The 12,345-nt window shown below is 42.9% G+C and overlaps 1 protein-coding gene across 1 annotated transcript; it reads right to left on the bottom strand.

Moving 5' to 3' along the window:
* Positions 1–22: 22 nt before the first annotated feature.
* On the bottom strand, positions 23–4,563 carry LOC139413469 (proteasome 20S subunit alpha 5). The gene is made up of 10 exons (XM_071160917.1): positions 4,467–4,563; positions 4,128–4,172; positions 3,619–3,685; positions 2,687–2,813; positions 2,308–2,375; positions 1,956–2,063; positions 1,696–1,754; positions 1,388–1,490; positions 861–947; positions 23–560 (listed from the first exon to the last, which is right to left on the bottom strand). Exons 2-10 carry the CDS (start codon positions 4,154–4,156, stop codon positions 483–485), a joined length of 726 nt encoding a protein of 241 aa, XP_071017018.1. The 5' UTR covers positions 4,157–4,172; positions 4,467–4,563; the 3' UTR covers positions 23–482.
* Between the last annotated feature and the right edge of the window lie 7,782 nt (positions 4,564–12,345).

Below are 12,345 nucleotides of genomic sequence, written 5' to 3' on the forward strand. Positions count from 1 at the left end.
GAGGAAATGACACAAACCACAACTTTTAGAATACAACAGTTTTATTTAGGCATTGATCCATAACAAAAAGTACCCCCCTTTTTTAAATGTCACAGCTCTAAGCACTGATCTGACCGATGCCTGTACAGAACTGTAGAAATTATTTTAGTCATGTAGCAAACGCTCAGAGCAATTTATGAGAGCAATTAGGGTTAAAGTGCCTTGCTCAAGGGCACATCAACTGATGTTTCACCTAATCTGCTCAGGGATTCGAACCAGCGACCTTCCAGTTACTGGCCCAACGTTCTTAACCACTAGGCTCCCTGCCCCCCCATTTCCAGAGCCAAAATAAGAAAAAAATATAACACATTACAATGAGTTGCCTCCCACACAAGGAACCAATGAAACTAGCGAGTGCTGATGGGAAATGTGTGGTGATCCTCAGAGCCCAGGTGGATTCCCTCTCCTCTGTGCTGACAAGGTCCACAGAGCACCACTCTGCTCTAGATGTCCTTGATAACATCCTCCAGCTCTTCTTTGGAATACATGTGGAAGGTCTTGCCTGGCTCTATTGTAGCCAGCTGAAGGGGTGAGAAGGTTAGCACACAAACAAACATGTGATGAGTGATATGTTTTGGTTGATTGCTGCCTATCACCCTAACGATATCTGGTACACCAGTAAAATTAGTCCCTCTAGGACTAAGGCTCAGCAGACCTGAATTTATGGTAAACAATACAATATGACAATAGCTCCACCCAGACGTCTGGTAGGCTTAGTGGGGCTTACACCATATTGCTTAGATACAACAACTTCCACATGTGCAATAGATGTCTCGACTAGAAGTAGGGTCAGTGGTTGAGACTGAAGGATTAGAGCTCACCTCAATGTTGGTGGCATTCAGCTTCTCCTCCATCACCTGCTTTAGGATGGTGAGGGATGACTTGATGGCCTCTTTTAACGTCATGGACTGGAGAGGCCACCCAGAGAGAAAACAGAGGTTTTGGTTAATAAATAAAATAAGGTCGTCACCCCTGTGATAGGATGGAGAATGAAACCAACTGACAATCTGGTGGAGTTGTGGTGGGTGATGGAGGAAGGAAAAGGTTGGCAGGTGATGGAGGAAGGAAAAGGTTGGGGGGTGATGGAGGAAGTAACGAAGGAGAAGGTTGGGGGGTGATGGAGGAAGTAACGAAGGAGAAGGTTGTGGGGTGATGGAGGAAGTAACGAAGGAGAAGGTTGGGGGGTGATGGAGGAAGTAACGAAGGAGAAGGTTGGGGGGTGATGAGGAAGTAACGAAGGAGAAGGTTGGCGGGTGATGAGGAAGTAACGAAGGAGACGGTTGGCAGATGATAATAATGATAGTAACAGAGGAAAGGGAGATGATGCCCGAGAGAGGGATGGTGGTACCTTGTGGTAGACCTCCTGCAGAGAGCTCTGGGCTCCCTCAGAGGCAGAGCCGATGGCCCGGGCATCACACTGGACAAAGGTGCCTGATGGGTCCATGTGGTACCTACACACACACAAAGTTGAAAAATCAGGGGTGTAGAATTTCAAGAGACATTTCACCATCTGATGAAGACTGAAGGTTTGGTTCTCTCATGAAAACTCAGCACAAGTCCTGGATTAGAAGTGAGGTATGAGAGATTTTGCCCAAACCAATTCTATCACACTAAAACAAAGTGTTAAATGTATATTGAATAAATAGATTAACGTACAGCTGGGGCCCTTTCTCATCCAGTCCACCAAAGAGAAGCGCTACACCAAAGGGCCGGCTCTGAGGAGAGAGAACCACAGGGAATGAGTACAGTGTGACGCCTCACAGCTGTGGGAGAAATAAGTGACAACTAGCTGGAAAAGTGCTTTCAACCTCTACCAGTTTCTATGAATTAATACATCACCGAATTAATGAAAAAGTGAGCAATACGCAAGTGAGTTGATCTTCGAGGTTTTGTCTCATCGTTGTGTGATCACTAACCATGGCTCCAGGGTCTGCATCCTCCTCTCCAAACTGCAGGGCCAGGTTAGACACGGCCTGGGTCACACTCTCCACTGTCATGGTCTCGTTGTAGGTGAACCAGTGGTTCTGGAAGGGGACAAACAAAGCAGGGTTAAAAAGGAAAGAAACTAAAAATCTTTACATATCAAGTAGTTGAGGATCTAAAATGCTTTACTTTATGTTGTACAAGACTGCTTTACAAGTAGTTCACAATGTAGTGTGCATCTCATAAGTGCAAACATCAGCCATGTGTTCATTTTTACCTCGATAGTATAGTAATGTTCAGTTTGAAAATGCACGTGTACTTGAATTCAGCCAACTCAACACTTACCTGTGTCTCCACTCTTGCTTTGTCAATAAGAGTCTTGGCATCAGCTATCAAGCCACTCATAGCACAACCTTTGAGGAGAAGAGACGGACGCTCAAAACACATTTTCAAACCTTGAATACTTATCTCTGAAACACGGCCTATAGAAGGCCTCTTTTACACAGTGGTGCTTATCTTAAAATCATTTCTGATACAAAAATATGTTGACCCTATAGAAATTATTTTGACTGCTTCAACCAGTTACCTTTCATTTTCCCAGAATGATAGAGAACACCTGTTTTCTCCATGTGTTACACAAACAACCTGAGCTCCGATAAGTGTTCACTTCTGTGTGTTGTTTGACAGTGTCTGCCCCTGCCTAGTCCCTTCTCTGGCTGCTTACCGATGTGGGTGTCGATCTCCACAATCTTCTCGATGCTGCTTGGCTCCATTAGAGGAGATGTTATCCTCTTCTCCACAGCCAGACACACCCCCTCAGATGTCTGGATGCCAATGGCTGTGGAGCCCAGCTGAGAGACAACAGGTGTTCAGACTCTTGTTGATAGAAACGTCATATACAAAGATGACCAGCTGTCCCCAGTCCCACCCTCTGAGCTTTATACTTCAGTGCTGTATTGTTATGTAGCCTAGACTGTTGTCTTACATTCCGTAATGTGACAGAGTTGTCAGTTTTTATATTTCTCTACTACATATTCTGTGCTAATATACCTTGACTTCCCATTCACTAGTATTTAAGATGGCTGCACTTGTTACGCACAACAGTTGTGTACTTAAGTGTGTCTACTTTATTTTACAGCACCAATTACGGCATAATTGGGGCGGCAGGTAGCCTATTGGTTAGAGCGTTGGGCCAGTAACAGAAAGGTTGCTAGATTGAATCCCTGAGCAGACACGGTAAAAATCTGTCATACTGCCCCTGAACAAGGCAGTTTAACCCACTGTTTCCCAGTAGGCCATCATTGTAAATAAGACATTTGTTCTTAACTGACTTGCTTAGTTAAATAAAGGTAAAATACATTTTTTTTAAATTGCCAAAATATGCCATTTTTTGTTTAGCACCTTGCCCTGTCACCCTTAGTATTATCTTGAGCATGAATTCAATTAAGTATATTATTTTTTTTACATCAGTCTCCTTGGGTTATTCTTTTATATGCTTTGAGTGAGAGTACATTTTGAACTCTATATATAGAGATGACACACACAAGGTTGCCTATTTTCCATGATAATGAACAATGTTTTCCCGAGGAAGCTATTATTGAAGGTGAAGTGTAATGGTGTGTTCTTGTGATAATGAATTTGATGTTTTGAAAATACCTTAATCGCCTCAATAGCATATTCCACTTGGAACAGTCGTCCCTCTGGAGAAAAGGTGTTTACTCCTCTGAAAAAAATATAGATTTAGTATTCCGTCAGTACTGTAAAGGTTAGAAGAGCTTTCTAGATGAACGGAGGTAACGTAAACTTCTTTCTCAGCACAAAATACACCAGTCTGGAACACGACCATTTTGCAATTAGCTACTGTAGCTAACTACCTTTAGCTAAGTGAAAGTGAAAGAAACTAACGTTAGCTAGCTAGCGTTATCCAGCAAACTATCACGGCAATTTCAGTGACATATTATAATATAACATTAAGGAATGATTAATACGCAGATGTTTACCAGACATAACAAGTGCACAAACCACCTAGCTAGCAGTAGCTAGCTAACTAGAGGGCGAGCTAAATAACATGGTATTGTGCTGGTACGTGTGGAAGTTAGCTACGTTAATTGTTAGCGGCTAGTTAGCCCGATGTCGTGACAATGCAGTTCCGAGTCTTAACTTACCTGTCGTACTCCGATCTCGTCAAAAACATCTTGAAGGTTTTAGATCTGTAAACAAAAACACTTTGTTGAAGAGACGCGATTGGGAACATGCAATTAAAACACGAAATGTAGCGTTAGCTCGTGTGTGGGAACCTGCAGATAGGTAGGAAATATCTGTGAAGAGCAGTAGCTACATTAACACCACCGGCATTGGTTCAGAAAGTTAGAGCTAGCAAACTACATTTATATGGTAACGTTACACTCTACGATACTTTCACACAACATTGTGTATGGATCATACAACTATAATGGAAAATAATGTTGGATTCGCAGTCAAGAAAGATAATACTATTTGCCTACCACCCGCTCTGGATCGTAGAATGAGTTCGCTTGTTTCTACAGGAAGCGTGTGCGTGCTCAAACACACGGAGAGGGAAATGCTTCCTCTTCGTCTTTGATGAGGTTTAACAGTGGTTGGCATCCAATATATTTCATTACCGCCCCCAACTGGACTATAATATAAATCCATGATACCCTGTGACACAATATGGGAAAAGGAAAAAAATAAAAACTCATACACTCATTAAAAACCCACTACCACATTCCACTACATTGACCCTATCTACTCCTGAACCAAATACTTCTCTGCAGCTATCTATTTTCTGTGATATACATTCAATTTCTGCGGTACAGTTGATAACCATTGCTATGAACGCTAAGAAGCCAACCTTACTGAAGCATACAGTATTCAGACACCTTGACTTTTTCCACATTTTGCTACATTACAGCTTTATTCTAATATTGATTAGATACATGTTTTTCCTCATCTATCTACACACAGTACCCCATAATGATGAAGCGAAAACAGATTTTTCGAATTGTTTGCAAATTTATAGAAATTTTTATTTTAAAAACGTATTTACTTAACTATTCAGACCCTTTGCTGTAAGACTCAAAATTGAGGTAATGTCAAATCAAATGTCACATGCGCAGAATACAACAGGTAGACCTTACAGTGAAATGCTTACTTACAATGCTTAACCAACAATGCAGTTTGAATAATAAAAATAAACTATGAATCAAAAAATAAAAATATAACAAATAATTAAGGAGCAACAATAACATAACAGTAGTGAGGCAATATACAGGGGGTTCCGGTACAGAGTCAATGTGCGGGAGCACCAGTTAGTCGGGGTAATTGAGGTAATATGTACATGTAGGTAGATGTAATGTGACTATGCATGGATAATAAACAGAGAGTAGCAGCACTGTAAAAAAAGGGGGGGGGTGGAGACGATGCAAATAGTCTGGGTAGCCATTTTATTAACTGTTCAAGAGTATTATGGCTTGGGGGTAGAAGCTGTTAAGAAGTCTTTTTGACCTAGACTTGGTGCTCCGGTACCGCTAGCCGTGTGGTAGCAGAGAGAACAGTCTATTACTATGGCTCCTGGAGTCCTTGGCAATTTTTTGAGCCTTCCTCTGACACCGCCTGGTATAGAGGTCCTGGATGTCAGGAAGCTTGGCCCCAATGATGTACTGGGCCGTACGCACTGCCCTCTGTAGTGCCTTGCGGTCGGAGGCCGAGCAGTTGCCATACCTGGAGGTGATGCAATCAGTCAGGATGCTCTCGATGATGCAGCTAAATAACTTTTTGAGTCTGTGAGGACCCATTCCAGATCTTTTCAGTCTCCTAGGGGGGAATAGGCACTGTTGTGCCCTCTTTACGACTGTCTTGGTGCATTTGGACCATGATAGTTTGTTGATGATGTGGACACCAAGGAACTTGATCTCTCAACTCTCAAAAAGCTCTCAAGTTTCATCCTGTTTCCATTGATCATCCTTGAGATGTTTCTACAACTTGATTGGAGTCCACCTGTTGTAAATTCAATTGATTGGACATGATTTGGAAAGGCACACACCTTTTTATATAAGGTCCCACAGTTGACAGTGAATGTCAGAGCAAAAACCAAGCCATGAGGTTGAATTAATTGACCGTAGAGCTACGAGACAGGATTGGGTTGAGGCACAGAATTGGGGAAGGGAAACAAAACATTTCAGCAGTATTGAAGGTTCCCAAGAACACAGTGGCCTCCATCATTCTTAAATGGAAGAAGTTTAGAACCACCAGTTTGTCTTTTGTGCCTTTAATTAAGAACAAGGTTGTAACTTTGTCATTGGTGAAAACACACAGAAAACAGTACAGGTGAGGAAAGTACCCCAAACACACTGGACCCTTTATTCTGCCCACTCAAAAGTACTTACAGTGTTATAGTAGGTAATGAATGCAGTTTACCCTCAGTGTCTCTACCAGTTCTAAGTGAATGTACAATTGATTGCATGATTCTCATTGCCCTATTAATCTTATTGCTGTCAAGTCTAATGCTGCTAATGCATTTCTTATGAAAGGTTTTAGGATAAAATGTTACCAAAAATATGCCCCCTTAAGAAGCTATTGATTCATGTTTAGTAATACACTCCAGCAGTAGATGTTTGTCAGTGGTAGTGATTTTTAACTAGCAATAAAATCTATTTTTGGATCTGTGTAGCAGATACAGCAATGTGCCTTCATGCCTGAAAATAACTGGTGATAACAAGCCATTGTAACTTGTGATTAATCCGAAAAGGAGTCTCACTTTAGCTTGTTGCTACTAGAGCACCCCTGTTACAGAAGGTGGAGAGATAAAAAAAAAAGATAGAGAAATAAAGAGAGGAAATAAGAATCATATGGGGCGGGGACACAAAACAAACATTTCTATCCACCGTATGGCATAATGTAAAGAATTGCAGGAAATTTGCTATAAAACAGCGCATGAAATGAGTTATTAATTTGTAAAAGGAAATTTACTCTAAAACATATTTTTTTTTGTCTCCGCTAAAATGTTTTGCTCGCTAGGTGGGGATCCCCCTCACTGACACTCTTATCCCACTCATACCCCATTTCCCCACTCACACTCTCACTCCACTCACACTATCACCCCACTCACACTCTTCCCCCACTCACACCCCCTTTTCCCACTCACACCCCCTTTCCACACCCACCCACTCACACTCTCACCCCACTCACACTCTCACCCTACTCACACTCTTACCACACTCACACTCTCACTACAATCACACTCTCAGCCCACTCACACTCGTACCCCACTCACACTTTCACTCCACTCACACTCTCACCCCACTCACACTCGTACTCCACTCACACTCGTACCACACTCACACTCGTACCCCACTCACACTTTCACCCCACTCACACTCTCACCCCACTCACACTATCACCCCACTCACACTCTTCCCCCACTCACACCCCCTTTCCCCACTCACACCCCCTTTCCACACCCACCCACTCACACTCTCACCCCACTCACACTCTCACCCTACTCACACTCTTACCACACTCACACTCTCACTACAATCACACTCTCACCCCACTCACACTCGTACCCCACTCACACTCGTACCCCACTCACACTCACACCCCACTCACACTCTTACCCCACTCACACTATTACCCCACTCACACTCGTACCCCACTCACACTCTCACTCTCACCCAACTCACACTCGTACCCCACTCACACTCGTACCCCACTCACACCGCCTTCCCCCACTCACACTCTCACTCTCACCCAACTCACACTCTCACCCAACTCACACTCGTACCCCATTCACACTCTCACTCTCACCCAACTCACACTCTCACCCAACTCACACCACCATCCCCCACTCACACTCTTACCCCAATCACACTCTCATCCCACTCACACTCTCATCCCACTCACAACGCCTTCCCCCACTCACACTCTGACCCCACTCACACTCTCACCCCACTCACACTCACACCCCACTCACACTCTCACCCCACTCACACAACTTCCCCAACTCACACTCTCACCCCACTCACACTCTCACCCCACTCACACCGCCTTCCCCCACTCACACTCTCACCCCTCTCATACTCTCACCCCACTCACACTGACTCATTACCCCCTTCTGAGCAGTTTCACACCCACTTACGCACCTTATACCCCTTATCTCACATATACCTACTCATACCCCCTTACCCCACTCATACACCTCAACCCTCACACAACCCAACCCAACCCAGCTCACCCACCCCAACCCTCACCCACCTCAACCAAGCTCACACCCCCCAACCCACACCCTAATCTCATTCCAAGACAATCCCGGCTTAATGAGCAAATAGTCTGATGGACCAACACATTAAACTTGGCCTTCGTTAGCCACTATACAAAGATCGGGAGAAACCCCAGACGCATAGGCATTCACTTAATTGGCTTAATCTACCAACCAATTATCTCCCACAACACCTTCCCCTAATCCGCCCCTGTACGTGTCTTGTGCACCTCTGTTTATAGAGCCACACCTCGCAGTTGTGTGATTCACTCAATTTAAATTATTACAAATACTTTACTCAGTTGGGTCACTCCCATAGAGTGATATGGTCACTCCCACCAAGGCCAACTTTGAGTCGATGTCTCAGGCTTATATACACTGTGCGCAATAGTCTGGGGACGAGGGTACACACCAACCCAACCCAGGTCGCACACCACAACCCTCACACACCCAATCCCAGTTCACACACCCCATCCCAGCTCACACACCCCATCCCAGCTCATACACCCATCCCAGCTCACACACCCCATCCAAACTCACACACCCCATCCAAGCTCACACACCCCAACCCAGCTCACACACCCCAAACCACCTCACACACCCCACCCTCACACACCACAACCCTTACACACCCCAATCCAGCTCACACACCCCAACCCTCACGCACCCTAACTCAGCTCACACACCCCAACCCTCACACACCCTAACTCAGCTCACACACCCCTACCCTCACACACCCAAACTCATCTCACACACCCCAATCCTCACAAACCCCAACCCAGCATATATGCCCTTACCCCAGTGATGCATCTTGGGCTCAGTGAGGGCTTCTGTGCTTCAACATACAGGATATCTTCTCTTCAGACATTGGTGTGTACTCCAGGTGGGAGTGGACCTGGTAGTACCAGTCCCCATCACCCAGCTCCTCGTGGAGGTCACATCAGATTTCACCCCCTGTCCGTCCCGCCGCCATGTCAATCTGACTGGTTTGGGGTAGAAGTCGTAGGCGCTGCACATCAGCATGGCAGGGTGTCTGCCACTGGGTGGAGTCATTGAGCTCACTCTGACATGGGGCTCAACTAAGGGAAGAAAAACAAAACTGTAATGTCGGCGTAGATCAACGAAACGTAGTTTTGATATCATTGAACCTAGACTGTGCTTTAGAAATTAGACTTTATTAGATAGATTAGCAGGAATGTATATAGATGATTAGCAGTGTACTGTCAATACATACAACTGAGTGTACAAAACATTAGGAACACCTACTCTTTCCATGACATAGGCTGACTAGGTGAATCCAGGTGAAAGCTATGGACCCTTATTGATGTCCCTTATTGATGTGTAGATGAAGGGGAGGAGACAGGTTAAAGATGAAGGGGAGGAGACAGGTCAAAGAAAGATGTTTAAACCTTGAGACAATTGAGAAATGGATTGTGTATGTGTACCATTCAGAGGGTGAATGGGCAAGACAAAAGATTTAAGTGCCTTTGAGTGGGGTATGTAGGCGCACCAAGAACTGCAATGTTGCTGAGTTTTTAACGCTCAACAGTTTCCCTTGTGTATCAAGAATTGTCCACCACCCAAAGGACATCTAGCCAACTTAACACAACTGTGGGAAGCATTGGAGTCAACAGGGGCCAGCATCCCTGTGGAACGCTTTCGACACCCTGTAAAGTCCATGCCCGGACGAATTGAGGATGTTCTGAGGGGAAAAGGGGGTGCAACTCAATATTAGGAAAGTGTTCTTAGTGTTTTGTACACTCCGTGTAGATTACTTTTAATATTATGTTTGTTTTCAGATGCATCCAAGAGGTACTAAAAGTATAATCAGTGTTTTAAATAGTTGCAGCTATAGAACTGTTAATCTTTGTTGTTGTTGATAGATACAAAATCGTTCTGGACCTTTTGCTCCCTCTCTGAATTATTGACCTCTGCCTGCCTTTGACCTGTCGTTTACCTGCCCCTGTACTAGAAATACACATTTCTTCCTTCAACACTGTCTGCATCTGGGTCCTACCTGAAACCTGATAGTTTGTATATTGATATGTTATGCAGATCACATTTACCACCACCTCTTCAATGAACATCCCATAGGCCTCTACTTTATGGACAAGGTATGTGTATGAAAACCATTATCAAAACAGTTTTGTTCAATCACATTTACCACAAAGACCAAGGTATGAATACTGACATATGCATGTTTTGTTAATTATCTGTATAAGCACTATTTTTTGTTTTCACGGACTTCACCCTCCCTACACCTCTGAAAATAACAGGAAACCTGTTCGATGACATGCTTTTCAAAGGTTCTTCAAAACTTCTTCAATTTGAAGAACTCCTAAAGAATATTCCAGGAACCTTTTCTTTTTACAGTGTAGCTGACCCACAGACAGTGCAGAACTGCACTTTACCCTATAAGCTTTGACTAAGGTGGAATATTTTTCAGATATTTTACAAGTGTTCCTTCTCGAGATAAATCACTCTCAACATTTAAATACGTTTTGTTGTCCTCATCTTTATCATTGTAATGACATGCTTGAATAATATAGGACTAGAATAAGATGCAGAGGGCTTTTAACATCTCTTCATGCATATTGAATGGTTATGGGTTTAAATACACAACTATTATAGTCTATCGCAACCGCACAGTGTTCTCTTTCCTCTTTCAAACTCACCGCAAGTTGTTTATGCTCCTGCATTTAACATTCAGCAAACAAGAGCAAGCTTGCATCCCTCTTCGAATAGTCTATTAGTATAAGAAGATGCAACAACAACAGAAATGTCCAACAAGCTATTCGAGTCTAGAATTTCCTGGGACTCCACAAGAGTTAAAACAAAGAAAATAAAAAGAGAGAGAGCACACTGTAAAAAGAAAAGGTTCCTGGAGTATCCTTTAGGGGTTCTTCAATTTGAAACTGTGGGGGAACCCCTATAAATTCTTCAAATAACTTCTTTTAATGGATCCTCGAGGAACCCTTTGAAGAACCTTTTGGGGTTCATTTATTAACTCCCCTACTATTATTATTGTTATTATTAATAATAATAATAATAATATGCATAACAACAAGAACAATAACACAATCTTTGAGTTGTCCGTGTTTATTATGATTTTAGTGGCAAAGCAGAATAAAAACATCTAAATATGAGGTAACCTCCCAGCAGAGCCCCAAGTCCAATGGATATATCCTCAGGCGTGTTGATGTTAATGTGTTGATGTTCTCCATAGCCAGAATGATTTTGCAGTGCATGGTGATCAGACAGATTTCCTGTTATATTTATCAGAGCTGTCGGGAGGGTGAAGTCTGTGAATCCAAAACAATTGTAATTATAAAAATTTAAAAAAAAACATGTACACGACAGTATTCATACATTGGTTTTTGTGGTAAATGTGAATGAAAACTGTTTTGATAATGGTTTTCCTACACATACCTTGTCCATGATGTAGAGGCCTATAAGATTTTCAATGAAGAGGCAAGGGAGGAGGATGGTACATGTGATCTGCATAACAGTCCAATACCAACTGACATACCTGTATGCCTCCTCCTCTGTATACCTACAGACACAAAACTGAGCAGTTCAGTCATCTACACCCAATACAGCTAGCCTTCAACATATTTGTATAGTATACATATTCATACATATTACCTCTTTGTTGATTGATATCCATTGAATTGTGTCCACTTTCTGTTTTAGAAAGATTTGCGCAAATATAAGAAGATAGATGGTATCATCATAAAACAATATAAATGTAAATCATACAAGGGACAAACCTTGCCTTAAATTGAGGAGATCTTTACAGTTTTTCAGTTAAGTGCCTGCACTTCCTGTACTTTCATATTCAAATCCAAATGTTTCATTTGGGAAATTAGGTTTCTGCACAAACCCCTACTAACTAAGGAGGTTTCTCGCTGAAACCCATCTCCTATGGGGTTCTTGGAATAACCTTTTAGGGGCAATTTTCAGTGCCAAGAACCCTAAGGTTCTTTGAAGAACTTTGAGGATCCTAGAAGAACCCTTGTTGAACCCCTGATTTTTAGAGTACAGGTGTGTATTGTGCAAGACAACAGTCATAATATGGATAGAAAAATCATAGCACAAGTGCATGA

This window comes from Oncorhynchus clarkii, chromosome 7, assembly GCF_045791955.1.
Source record: "Oncorhynchus clarkii lewisi isolate Uvic-CL-2024 chromosome 7, UVic_Ocla_1.0, whole genome shotgun sequence".
Lineage (NCBI taxonomy): Eukaryota > Metazoa > Chordata > Actinopteri > Salmoniformes > Salmonidae > Oncorhynchus > Oncorhynchus clarkii.